At 39.0% G+C, this 14793-nt stretch overlaps 1 protein-coding gene across 1 annotated transcript in view; it reads right to left on the minus strand.

The window, feature by feature from the left end:
- The window catches only part of NALCN (sodium leak channel, non-selective), a 253524-nt gene that overhangs the window by 206441 nt on the left and 32290 nt on the right, over window positions 1–14793 (minus strand). The window contains exons 4-6 of the mRNA XM_067289696.1: window positions 14473–14556; window positions 12733–12872; window positions 11785–11913 (exon numbers count right to left, since the gene is read on the minus strand). Coding sequence (XP_067145797.1) covers window positions 11785–11913; window positions 12733–12872; window positions 14473–14556 — 353 coding nt within the window. The remainder of the gene's footprint in view (window positions 1–11784; window positions 11914–12732; window positions 12873–14472; window positions 14557–14793) is intronic.

Consider the following 14793-nt stretch of genomic DNA (forward strand, 5'->3'; position numbering starts at 1 on the left):
GGAGCTGCATTCAAATAGCAATTCCAAGATACATATACTAATGTGAGACTTGTTTCACAGGAAGCAAAATAAGATAAATTAACAGAATTCACACAATAAATTAATAGAATTCACACAATGAACGAAGCTGAGTCTATAAGAAAGTGCTAAAATACAGAAAATAAAAGAGAAGAGCTAAAAACAAATCTACCTAGCTTGCATGAATCTGCATAATTTCACCAATGTGTATTAAATTAGGCTGATTTACATGTTGAAGTGATCTAATACCTATAGCATGTATTACAGTCCAATAAAGCATTTCTTTAGAGAATTTTTTAGAAGAATGAAAAATGCCTCAGTTTAGGACATGAACTCAAATGTATAAAACAATCTAAGATGAAGACTGCATCCATTTTGACTTTGAAGTATGTCCAGGATCACTTCAAAAAAACCTAAGTTTGTGTATCAGACTTACCTGGGTTGTATATATAAAAATACCTTCCGATCAGCTCTCTATCAAATATAGGGAATTACAGAATAACAGAATCACAGAATCGCTGAGATTGGAAGGGACCTCTGGAGATCATCTAGTCCAACCTCCCTGCTCAAGCAGGGTCACCTAGAGCACGTTGCACAGGATTGCCTCCAGGCAGGTTTTGAATATCTGCAGAGAAGGAGACTCCACAGCCTCTCTGGGCAACCTGTTCCAGTGCTCTGTCACCCTCACAGTCAAAAAGTATTTCCTCATGTTCAGATGGAAGTGTCTGTGTTTCAGTTTGTGCCCGTTGCCTCGCGTCCTGTCGCTCGGCACCACTGAAAAGAGTCTGGCTCCATCCTCTTGACACCCTCCCTTCAGATACTTGTACACATTGATAAGATCTCCTCTCAGCCTTCTCTTCTCTAGGCTGAAGAGTCCCAGCTCTCTCAGTCTTTCCTCATAAGAGAGATGTTCCAGTCTCCTAATCATCTTTGTAGCCCTTCGCTGGACTTGCTCCAGTAGTGCCACATCCCTCTTGTACTGGGGAGCCCAGAACTGGACGCAGTACTCCAGATGTGGCCTCACCAGGGCTGAGTAGAGGGGCAGGATCACCTCCCTCGACCTGCTGGCAACACTCTTCCTGATGCACCCCAGGATACCATTGGCCTTCTTGGCCACAAGGGCACATTGCTGCCTCATGCTTAATTTGGTGTCCACCAGTACTCTCAGGTCCTTCTCTGCAAAGCTGCTTTCCAGCAGGTCAACCCCCAACCTGTACTGGTGCATGGGGTTATTCTTCCCCAGGTGCAGGACCCTGCACTTGCCTTTGTTGAACTTCATGAGGTTCCTCTCTGCCCACCTCTCCAGCCTGTCCAGGTCTCTCTGAATGGCAGCACAGCCCTCTGGTGTATCCGTGACTCCTCACAATTTTGTATCGTCAGCAAACTTACTGAGGGTGCACTCTGTCCCTTCATCCAGGTCATTGATGAAGAAGTTGAACAAGACTGGACCCAGTAGTGACCCCTGGGGGACATTGCTAGCTACAGGCCTCCAACTAGACTCTGCACCGCTGATCCCAACTCTCTGAGCTCTGCCATTCAGCCAGTTCTCAATCCACCAATTCACTGTCCACTCATCTAACCCACACTTCCTGAGCTTGTCTATGGGGATGTTATGGGAGACAGTGTCAAAAGCCTTGCTGAAGTCAAGGTAGACAACATCCACTGCTCTCCCCTCATCTACCCAGGCAGTCATTCCATCATAGAAGGCTATCAGATTGGTTAGGCATGATTTCCCCTTGGGGAAGCCATGCTGACTACTCCTGATCACTTTCTTTTCCTCCACATGCTTGGAGATGGCCTCCAGGAGGAGCTGCTCCATCACCTTTCCAGGGATGCAGGTGAGGCTGCCTGGCCTGTAGTTCCCTGGGTCCTCCTTCTTGCCCTTTTTGAAGACTGGGGTGACATTGGCTTTCTTCCAGTCTTCAGGCACCTTTCCTGTTCTCCATGACCTTTCAAAGATGATGGAGAGTGGCTTAGCAATGACATCCGCCAGCTCCCTCAGCACTCGTGGGTGCATCCCATCGGGGCCCATGGATTTGTGGGTGTCAGGTATTCCTAAATGATCTCTAACCCGATTCTCCTCGACCAAGGGAAAGTCTTCCTTTCTCCAGACTTTCTCTCTTGCCTCCAGGATCTGGGGCTCCTGAGGGCTGGCCTGAGCAGGAAAGACTGAAGCAAAGAAGGCATTCAGTAACTCTGCCTTCTCTGCATCCTTCGTCACCAGGGCACCCACCCCATTCAGCAAAGGGCCCACATTTTCCCTAGTCTTCCTCTTGCTACTGATGTATTTGAAGAAGCCCTTCTTGTTGTCCTTGACATTTCTAGCCAGATTCAATTCCAAACGGGCCTTAGCCTTCCTCATCACATCCCTGCATACTCTGACAATGTTCCTATATTCCTCCCAAGTGGCCTGTCCCCCTTTCCACTTTCTGTATGCTTCCTTCTTCTGGTTGAGTTTTGCCAGGAGCTCCTTGCTCATCCATGCAGGTCTCCTACCTCCTTTGCTTGACTTCCTACTCATAGGGATGCACCGCTCTTGAGCCTGGAGGAAGTGATGTTTGAATATTAACCAGCTCTCTTGAACGCCCCTTCCTTCTAGGGCCCTAACCCATGGGATTCCTCCAAGTAGGTCCCTGAAGAGGCCAAAGTTTGCTCTCCTGAAGTCCAGGGCTGCGATCCTACTTAGTGCCCTGCTGCCTCCTCGCAGGATCCTGAACTCCACCATCTCATGGTCACTGCAGCCAAGGCAGCCCCCGACCTTCACATCTTCCACCAGTCCTTCTTTGTTTGTTAGTACGAGGTCCAGCAGCAAAAAGGGAAAAACATATACACTGTACAATTTGAAAATCATAAGTCTCAAGTTAAGCTGGGATTCACTTCCACCAAAGCTTACAAGTACTTTTGCACTGGTCACTCACAAAAGTAGAATTAGTCACAATTAGAAAGCATTGGGAGGTTTCACTAGCTCTCTTTCTGGTACACTCTTCACTGTGCAGTTTTGCCCCTATGAACTTCTAGTTTAGGCATGAGATATGGTAATCCTCAACATCTCAAAATAGTTGATGCCCTGATTCCAAATCTTAACAGTATGCAAAACAAATTCTTTCCTAAAGCTTGTGCTGAAAAGTGTTGAGACCACACACAGGATGTGTGCATCAAATGCATTCACACAGACTAGTGACTAATGCAGAAGTGGCAGGAGATGCCACTGTTGGCATACAAGAGAAGTAAGGGGGATGCTATCACTGAGGACCTAAGAATAAACTTTCAACATTATCCAGCTAACTCTGAATGGAAACAATTTAGCATTTGATGGCAGGAACTGGCCTACATCAAAGCTCTCACTTTATCCAGGAGAAAGAGGCTTCATCTCTCCATTTACTAATGTGCTGGTACACAAGGTTGACACAAAGACTTATAGTCAAAAGAGGATCATCATTTTCATCCAGTAAAAAGGTTTCATCCACAAGGCAGGACAGATCATAATATCATTAAAATATGCAAATGTATACCTCCAATAAAGTCAAATAATTTTGTCCATAAGGGATCTGAAACATTGTCAGGGCTCCATTAAAGCAAATGAGAAAGCCCCAAACTGGTGTGGCCTTCAAGCCAGACACTGTAGCCTACAGGCCACCTCTGGCGCATGAGAGAAAACTAAAGAGCATGTTGACAGTCTGCAACCAAGCAAAGCTTTCTCTTCAAATACAAGTTGAAGAGCCCTTCTCACCAATTTGCCAGCTAGAAGGTATACAGAAGTTGGGCTGGATTCTAGTTCTAATACTCTCCCTAGGCAATAGCCATGATTATCAAGAAAAGAGGTAGGCAGCATAAAATACTGAGCTGTAGCAGGTAATATCTGTTGTTCCTGCCACCTAGGCAGGCTAAGCCCCTGAGAAAAGCTAGGAGAGAGATGAAGACAAGGATCTGGAAGGGATAGGATGGGCAGTAAACTATGAATCTGTGAGGGAAGCTGGGCAAATCAGGCATCTGTGAGCCTAGCAGAGCCTGCTACAGCAGGGACAGAAGGATGATCAATATTTTGGACAATGGAAAAGAAGGAATGTGATGCACTTGTGAAGGGCAAACTGTGGGTCACTGAGCATAAAAGTAGCTGATGAGCCTATTCCATGCTGTGGAGATAGGCAGTGATGAGGGATTGGGAACTTTTCTTAAAACTTTTCTCCATATCTTCTATAAGAGAGACAGTGAAGGGACAGAAGGAGTGACTAGATGAGAGCCTGGAAAAGCACTACTGGGGGAGGAAGATGTGTGTAAAGGTTGAGTAGAAAAATATTTTATGTTACTGTAAAATAAAAATGAGTAATAACACTTCTGATAGAAGTGTGTTTTGGTTGGAGAACTGGAAACACCATGTAAGGTAGGAGAAAAAATGAAGTTGGAACATCCAAGAGCACACCCACATCCCATCTCCAAGCTTAATTATATACTGAAAGAGATAAAACAAGATGCCACAAGCCACTCACTCGTCTGTCCCTAACACACACAGATCTGCTCCTGCATCTGATCCTCCCAACTTTCAATCCTGCCCCCTTCGGAAGAATAGAAGACTCCTGCTAAGAGATGTAACAAAGGCAGATAGCTTTTAGGTTTAGGAGCATAAGGACAACTGACTTTCTTTATATCAAGAAGGACCACCAGAATCATAGAAAAATAAGGTTGGATGTGACCCTTCAACAGGATATTAAATATATTCCCCTGTCCCAGACCATTTCTATGTCATTCCCAACATAACTTTCCATAGCCCGTTTTAAAGATCCCCGGTGGGGAAACTCAGAACCTCTCTAAGGAATGTACTGCAGTGCATCATTAGCTCTACCCCTACAGAAGTTTTTCTTGATATTCTGTCTAACCTGAAATTTTCTTGCTGAAGTTTAATATGAATACTTCTTATCCTAGCTACAGAAACACAGAGCAGACTATCTCCTTTCTCTGTACAACATTTTTTTATGTATTCAGAAGCTGCTACATGTCTGCTGCTTCCTTTCAGCTGAGTTAAAAAACTGTCAAAAGCTCCTCATCAGCTATGTTCTATAAATCTAATCTCATTCTTGTTTACCCTCCTTTAGACTCTCCAAATCATCTGTACATATTGCCTGATACTACAATTTATAAATATTTACAACAGCACAATTCTGTTGACCCCTGCTCCTTCATTATGCTCCCAAATCACTTTCTGAAGAACTACTTCTTAACCAGTTGTTCACAATACTGTATTCATACAGCTCACTTTTCCTAAGTGCAATATACTGTCCCTGTTGAATTTCATCCAATCTTTTCAGACCATGACTTCAATCTGTCAAGATCATTTTCATTCTAATCTCCCAAAATATTTGCAGTCCCTTCCAGTCTCATGTCATCTTCAATTCAATAAGTATACTCTATTTCCCATCATCCAGGCTGCTAATGAAAACTCCAAATAGCAGAAGACGGACTTACATGGATATCTGCTTGACAACTCCTTCCGTTCTGACAATGAACTCACTAAGCATGTTTTCCTACCAATTTTGCACCTATCCTATGATATTTTCAGCTTATCCATGTATCTCCTGCCAGCTTATAAAAATGTCATGTGAGACTGTTTAAAAGCTTTCCTAAAATAAAGATATATGACATGCACTCTTCTTCTCTCCACTTCACAAGGCTGTTACCCTGCCATAGAAGATAATTATACTTGTCTGACATGGTTTATTCTTGACAAATCTATATTAGCTGCTAGTCATTTCCGTGTTATCTTCCAGCTGCTTACAAATAGTTTTTTTGTTTATTTGCTACAGAATTCTTTCAGGGATAGAAGTTAAGCTAACTGGTATTCCAGTCATAATACCATAATATTCCCCGTTTTTTCTTGCCCTGTGTCTTGTCCCTTCCTCCTTTTTAAACTTCTGCTGTTTTCCAGTCTTCCAGTTCCTCACCCACCCTTCAGAAGTTCTTGTAAATAATAAATAGCTGAGATTGTTTCAGTCAGATCATAAGCATCTCAGGATGAATATAGAGCATTTCCCAGACCCTTCAGAATTGCATTAATCCAAGGGATTGGGACAGGACTCTAATTTAGACGTCACATTCAGCTTCCAGAAAGCAGTACAAAACTGAATACAGTTGTCCAGTTTTCAGAACGACATATGGGTTAGATCACTCACTGAAACTCAGATGAAGTCTCTTTTAGATCTTCTTTCTTTGCTATTTCCTGTAATTGCTTGGACATTCAGAAGTGACTTTTCTTCACAGCATTTCCAGGCTAAGATAGATATACTGCTCAGTGACAAGTGCTGTCTTACTTGTGATGTCAGTACATCCACAGACTTTCTCATTAGTTGTCTGGCTTCCTCTTGCAATATAAAGGACAGAATTTTTCCAGCTTCCTTTCTATTCAAGAAAGCAAACAGCACCCAATCACCCACCCGGCAGACTGAGTGGAGACCATTCTTAGAGTGCTGTTTTCCAACAAGGTCTGATCTTTCCCTCAATTTTATGATATACTGGAGGATGTTCTGACTTCTGATGTCCTAGCCTTCTGCAGGTTTCCTTCAGGAAGTTCAATATTCCCCAGGCCTTAATTTTGTATAACAATTCTAAGGTAAAAACCCTATGGATAAATATGGAACTTTCCAGATAGCAAAGAAGAGATGTGGCAGTATATTACTTATTATAGTCAGTCACTATAAAATCTACTCTAGCTTACTCAGAAGGGGTATTTAACAGCAAGAGGAGGGGATGAGTCCCATAAAGGTTGACAGGCTGAGCAGGAAGTGCAATAAACTTTTATGTATCCACTGGGACAAAAAAAATGGGTAAATATGAATGGTCACCAATCTTAACACAGGTAGGCACATGACATAACTGAGCCACCAAGAGCTGAGGCTATTAGGTTCCAATCGCTTTATCCTTGATACTCATTAAGAGGTCTCCTTCTCACTTAAAAAGGAGCTGGACAAACTGAAATCCTTTGTGGAATAAATCAACAATCCAATTGCTTTGGAAAACTGTCTATATAACAGTTCTAAACAAAATCAGGATTTTTGGCCACACATCCTCTGAGAATGAGGAGAATCCACTCCTGAAGATTGTTCCGCTTAGGCACCTATACCAGCCACCACCTCAGGACTCTCTCCCACCCTTTGATAGGAACCCATTTGGCTAGAACTGCCTCTCTTTTAGTCTGATGCTATATTTTGGGTTTGATTTTGGTTAGGGTCCAAACAACATCAAGCCTGGAAAAAGTAAGATTTCTTCCACTTCTCTTTTCCCTGAGGAGTTTATACCAGAGACATATCACCATTAACAGAGATTCTGAATAAATCCCAAAGGCAACATTAAAGCAGTGCAGGTTGTTCAACCAGCATCAATGAATTAATGTGCCCTGTTAAAGAAGTCTTGTTATGCTGATTTTTTTCAAGCTTAGTCTTTGATTTTCTCCCTTTCTCAGAAATCCAATTACTCATTCTTATTTTCCCACTTCTAATGTAAGACAATATCTCAAATCCTTTTTGTTCTTTCTAATCATATTTATTTCCTATATTAGATATTGTGGTGAGCTTTCAGCTCCAGCCTCTTTGAAGCTGTTTTCTGACATTTTGGGAAGCCTATCCATAGACAGATGGAGAGATGACCAAGAATCTCTTAGATCTTTCTATTACTCGGTAATTATTTTTCTTATCTATTTTGCAGGGCAGTTCTTTAAAGAAATCTTGCAAAGAAGAATTTTAAATCAACTGCCATGGTGACAAGGCAGATAGGTCTACAGCATACTCAGTCTATACTCTATTGAAAGGCCTTAAAGGGTGAGTTTGGAAGAAGAAATTGAAAATTGTTGTATTTTATGGAATTTGCCTTTTGATGAAGAAAGGCTTCCTTTCTCCTAGCTCCAGTGCAGGCTGAGAATCACCAAAGAAAATCTGCCATTGTAGAATAAATATAATCTAATCCTGCAGTATGAAAGAATTTTTGGATAGTCAAACATGTCTTGGTAATTAAAAATAAGGATAATCACTCAATAGGTAGTGTGTGAGGATGTACAAAGCATTCTAACAGAGCCAAAGCAACGGTTTGAAAATAATTTCTCTCATCTATCCTTGTGGAAGTACCTTTTGTACACTAGAGTTGCCCAAGAACACAACTTATTTTCTCCATATTTATTCACTGCTTTGAATTAATTTCAGATATAATGAAATAACCTGTCAAACTGATTTTAATGTATGGACTTATTTAGATAATTGTATTTTATATATATATTACACTCTAAACATACTGTGTGTTTTTCAAGCAACTAAAGAAGATCCATAATAAGGAAATCCATGCAATATACTGCTTGTTGCCAGAGAAAAGAAGTATCAGTGGGAGATATCATGAGGGAACAGCTGTGACAGCAGAGTTGTAGAAAGATAAGTGATAATCACAAGGGAATGCTGAGTGAGAAAATTGCCTAGGAAGAAGACAGGTTTCCCTGTAGGGAAAAAACTTTAGCAAAAATAAAGAAGATAATAAGAATGAGAGAAAAAAGATTTATCACCAAACAGAAAAAAACCTTTTCAGCCTTTGGAAGGAAGTCAGTCTTTGCTGATTTCACAGATGGAAAGGAAAAGTCAGACCGTAGCTAGCTCACTTCAGTTTTTCTGTTTGCCACAGTTAACATTACAAAATGACTGAGGAGGTGGAGAGGCAGGAGGTCAGGGAGTGTGGGTGTCGAAAAGGATGGAAAAATAAAAGAACTTGCAGTAGTCAAACAGGCAATGAGCGCCTGATGAGGCTGCCACATCCTTTCAAATAGAAAAGAATAGCAAGTTTTTAGAATGTTGTTTTCATAAGACATTTGCCTCCTTTATAATAATAATTCAGAAGGCAGCAGACTTAAAAAGTGATTTCTAAAGTAGATGAATCTTGATGTCAGTAATAAAATTTTACTTTTCCCTTTGGCCACAGAATTCTGCATAATATGAGGCAAATCACTTAAAATTAAACAACTCACAGGTGGCCACTAATTGGATACTTTTCATTTTCTAAGCTTGACTTGGGAACCTGGGATCTGATTTGCAAAATACCAAGCATTTACAGCTGTGGCTCATTAGAGGCTATGCTTTAGACTGGTAAGTTATTTAATGTCAAGTACAGCCAACATTGGCAACTCTCCATTGCCTGGAACAGAACTACCTGAGACTGACTGACTGACTGACTCAAGTTTTGAGAGAAATATTTAAATCTGATTTTATAGTTGAGGAAAAGGACCTCACAGATAAAAGCCAGATATACCTAGGCAAATTTCTGTGCTTTTGTGCTCTACTATATCTGAGCTAATAAACTCTCCTGGATTCTAAAGTGGCATGCTGGCTCCTTTCTGGACCAGTTTTTTCCTGTACATTGTCCTCTTTTGGCAGCAGGTTTGTTATTTCCTTTTCTGATTCTCCCAGTCCAGGGTGTTATTCTCAGGAACTCTGCAGCCAGCTCTGGTAAGGTTAGCGCTGACCTATGCAGAAGTGGGGACAGACTACCTTCCCCCAGAGTTTCTGCACTGCATTCCTCAGAAATGAAAAAAGATCAGATATGTATAAACATTGCTGACATATAGTGATGAATGTCACAGAAAAGAAGAAGAAATATGTGTTTTTCAGAGTATGAGTGAGTACCATGCCACAAGTAAGGTATAAGTCCACATGTCAAGCAAAAATAAAAAATATATTGCTTCTTGTGTGAGCACCATTCATTCATTTGAATGAATGAGGCAGTAATTTCGGAGAAAAAAGTGATTTCCAATCATGTAACTGCAGCCTTCATACTCAACCATGGGAGCTATTTAAAGTTAGGTGTCTGATTTGGAGAAGCCAGAAGATATAAATTACTCTCTGAAGGTGGCTATACAAAGTATCTAAAATGTACCTTAAATTAAATGTCTTAACTTTCAGAAAGCTAAAATTACATACACTCGATCATACTAAAAGAAAAGTTAAGGTTACTTGTTCAACCTGAAGTCTAACTTTTCCTAAATTCTGCATGCTTGCCTTTTACAACTTTAACATACTATAAACAGGTTTTTATTTTTACTTTATTTCGTGTACTGCATATCAGACCCTTTTAAGTTTTTTTTGTAATTCAGCTTTTCAATAACCTAAATCTGAGGTGTTTCCATAAACTCTTTCCTCTTTTAAAAATAATGCAGTATTCAGAGTAATCCAGCATTTACAGAAGAAATTGGACAAAAGTTTTATCAGCAATCTAAAGTTATAAACTTAACTTTCCACATTGAAAACATAGTTTATTGTGTCCTACTTCACTTTTTTCTACTGAAATAAGAAAAAAAGCTGCGTTCAACAGTACAAGCAATTTTATAATGTCTGATCTTTCTTGTGTTATCTATCCCACTTCTTGTTTTTCCAAACTACATATGTAAAGCACAGAATCACAGATCTCATTATCTCAAATACAATTTTCATGAAAAAAGTCACGATTATTAGTTTATTGATTTTTTTAATCCTTTTTACAATTAATATCTCATGACTATGGAAACTATAAAAAATCTGTGCCATGAAGATTTTCTTTTAAAAAAGAGGAAAACTCAAAATGAAATATCTCGTTCCAATCTAGGTGTAGATCAGCCACATATTTTACTACAATATTCAACAAAAAATAAATAAATCTCCAAAATTCAATCACCTCTTTAACAAAATACAATACATGTCTATCATATTCTCAAATAATTTTGTAACCCCTTTTTATATCTATATTTTAATAATTTCATTTTAGATTTGATAGCTCATAGGCCCTAGTTCAGAAAAATCTAGCAAACATTTTTGCAATAATCAGACTTTTTATTCAGCACAGTAGCATATTACACAGTGTTTCACTTTTCTTATAATTCTCTATTCTATTTATTGTATGTTCTGACAAATTTGATACAGGAATAAAAGAACGTAATTTTGACTAAAGCAAAGGATGTGAGCTCTCTAACTCTGGAGCTGATATTCCCCTATCCAAGGAAACAGGAGAAGCGACAAAGAAATTGATGTAATAGTTGTATGTAATGGCATTTGACCATACAGTCAAGCCCTCAATTCAACAGGACATGTAAGTGTATACTTATCTTGGACTATATGAGCCACGATGACAAGAAAGAGGCTACACTGTGCTTCAAGTTAACCTTGTGTTAAAGGATGTGCTGAATCAAAAACCTTACGTATACTTGGTCATCAGTGTAGAATATTAATTATAAATATTTTCCAAAGGCTGTGTGAAAAGGGTGTTTAACTTTAAATGTGAGTATCAGGTCCCCATGACTCCTGTTATCACAGACAGGGTGTAATATTCTATGGGTAGTTCTGCCCTATTCTTTAAGTAAGTCTGGCCCCAGATCCAGACATTCCAGAATAAGATAGGAGAATACAATGAAGGCAGCTGAATCATCAGGGACCCAAACGAGCCACAAGCAAAAACATTCCTCCTCAAGCTTCCCCTGCTCTCTCTCGCTCTTCCTCTCTCTCTCTCTCTCACATACATAAACACATGCAGACACACAGGTGCATGCACACACACATGCACTCACCCTCTAATTCAGACTGCAGTTCAATGACATAATTTGTAATGTTTGTCACATTTGTATTTTTTATAATTTATAGCATTTTTCCCCAATTTATCTTAGTATATTTTCGTGGTCCATTTTTAATCTAAATCCATTTTACACTCAATAATACTAACTAAAATTAAATACATGCACTGAAAAATTACACCCAAATATGCCTATATAGGTTAACTTACCCTGGCTGTGTATCATCTGTTACACAATGATATGTAAAAGTTCCAAACATCTGGACTCCTAGAATTCCATACAGAAGTAGAAAGAATAGAAGGAAAATTGAAACACTCCAGATTTGTTCTCCAGAACGCCTGGTAAAAAGATAAATATGACACTGAATGCTTAGGCAATGAGAAGTCACCTTTAAAAAACTACAGAATAGAAAAGATGTTTGCACAGAGAAAGCAGCATTTTATCCTGCAAAAAATTTGTCTTCAAAACTGATCTCTCACTCTATGCCATGGCTAGAAAAGGGAGCCAAGATTTGGTTAAAGATATTGAGTTAGAGTAATTAAAGTAGCTGTAAAGGGCAAAAGGGGAAATAGAACTAAATAAATATGTAGGTAAAATGTATAAGTCCACCTTTTGTAAAAGAATATCTAATGAATTATACAGACAACATGTGATGATGAAGCAAAGTTGATAACCAAATAAAATCCAATTAAAAGCCATTACATGGCTTTTACCATCACATGTTGTATCTATGTGCGTAGCATATGCTTGCATATATGTGTTTCTAAACCAAGGCCAATATGCTTACACCCTTAACTGTTTTGGTTAGGGCAAGTGCTTACACATTTTTGTTTATGAATATAACACTACTTGGAGTGTCCACCTTGTGCCCATATTAATGGGCTAGAATTTACAGCAATTGGTTGGAAATTGCTGAGTATAATTATTAACAAAATACTTCCTTTAAGATTTATGTAAATGGTTGTCAGTTCTGATCATTTTATAGAAAAATTAATGTTTCTTTAGACATACAAAATAGCAAGAATTTCTGGCCAGACTTAAAACTCAGGAAGAAAATGTATATTAAGCTCTTGGGTCATTGTCTCAGCTGCCTATCCAACCTTTTCAGTTAAAGCTGAAATTTTCTCTGTTATTCTGCAGATAACAGCCTTACTTACTTTAAGATATTTGTTATCCTAGTTCTTGGCAGCTCAAAACGAAAATATATCCGGAATGCTCGAATCATAATGAGTGGTCGTGGAATCCGTAACATGCCCCAAGGTGACATCTGATCAACTATTTCAGCAATTTCAAACACCTGCAAACAAAAGAATTGGAAGTTTTTCTTGATAATACTGTTCTGTTCCTTCTGGTATGCCTTTACAGAATTTTTAAAACTATGAACACTATAGATAATATTTATTTTCATTTTTACTTTCAATCTTATCTTGGATTAATATGTTCCACTTTAATCATGTTTTCAAAAAGAAAAGTCTCAGTAAATCCCTTAATCCACTTCTGAGATATCCTAATGGAATGCCAAAAATATACTCTGCCTATGTTCATAGTAATTCTATCTCAAACTATTCAAGAAGACCGTGCAAGTTTGTGTTAGCCACCTGCTTCTGTGTCAGTTCCAGCCCACAGGTTTCTCACAAGTTTGTTAAAAGTGAATAATTTACATTTCCAGTTATAGAAATTAATATATGCAAATGTTGCACAGCACCAACGTTTTTACTATGATATAAAAGTGCATAAGATTGCTTTGTGTGTTGCACTATGCTTATAAATTTCCCATTTAATTCCAAGTGCCTGAGAAAGCTGAACCTTACACCCTACAACTCCACTTACAACACAAATTTCCCAGCTAACCCCAAAGAAGGAAACTATTTCCTTAAGAGCACACATTGCTAGCCACTCCATAGAGGCTACTAAGCTAAATGATTGGGTGAAAATGTCTTGTCTTTAAGCTCTCACCCTCTGAGATCAACTGCTTAATTCCGTACTTGCTCGAAGTACTAAGGAAATGGAGGGAACCTGGTAACACAGAGACTGGGTAACCTATGGTGCTTATAAGTTATGACCAGGCTTCACTCTGCAAGTGTACATGACATACCAAGTCTCCCCTACACATACAGCAGAAAATGACAGTGACTTAAATTTGCCAGCAGGGGATGAGCTGTGCCTAATGGCAATCACTACAGATCTTTCACAATCCTTATATTATCACCAGCCCAGGCCCACAGTACATGATCTGTTCTCACTAAAAAAAAAATAGCTATGGTTAAGGACCATTTGGTTTGCAGGACACAGTACTGTATGTTTTTTTACATGTCCAAGCTCACTTTTCTGTGGAAACTTATCAAATTATTTCAAATATATTTGGTATTATTTTTCCACTGTGCTTTATGTTTGGATAAGGTTTTGGAAAAGGTTTTGTTAGGTGTTGCCATATTATGCAAGATCCCTCCACTTACCACATCAGTATGCCACACTATGCCAAGCTATGGCAAACATTTACCATTTGAATCATTTGCACTTTAATTGCCTAAGCTCGTCACCCTGGACTCCTACTGAACTCAAGAGGAAGGAGATTAACACAACTGTCATATGGAGTAAGGGATAAATGGCTCTCTGAAGATGCATCCCTCTCCTTTTGACTATGCAGAGGCTTTATGGTAATGAGCTTCAGATTGATGTCTAGCTTTTCAATGATAAAAATTAAACAAGATAAATCATAGTACTAATGTAAATGTGCTGCAATGTGCAATTATGATGCTATTGAATTTAGCATGATTTTTTAAGAACAGTTTGACCCATGTACAGCTATACACCCAAAACTTCTAATTACTTGGTTGGGTCATACATTTTTCACAATTAAGGAACTATTCATTGAAAATGGTAAGTGAAATAATTACCTGTAAAACCAGTGACACCCAAAGACAAAAGACCATGAATCCATCAAACACACACCAACGATCCTTTACATAAGAGCTATCCCCCTACAAGAGAGAGAAAAGCTAAGAGGTTTATTGCTGTTGTTTTACTGTCAGGATTTAAATATATAATAAACAATGCTTCTAGGAAGAAGGAGAAGTCTTCTCTGTACCATTTTTAAAATGCCACTTTTGAAAGAAACCAAAAGTCCTGTGGCTGGGCTAGAATATAGTGGAAACATATAAACACATCTTCCGAGTGAGCAAAATGTTAGCTTCATTCTTATGCAGCACTTCTCTTCA

Source organism: Apteryx mantelli, chromosome 1 (assembly GCF_036417845.1).
Source record: "Apteryx mantelli isolate bAptMan1 chromosome 1, bAptMan1.hap1, whole genome shotgun sequence".
NCBI classification, from domain to species: domain Eukaryota; kingdom Metazoa; phylum Chordata; class Aves; order Apterygiformes; family Apterygidae; genus Apteryx; species Apteryx mantelli.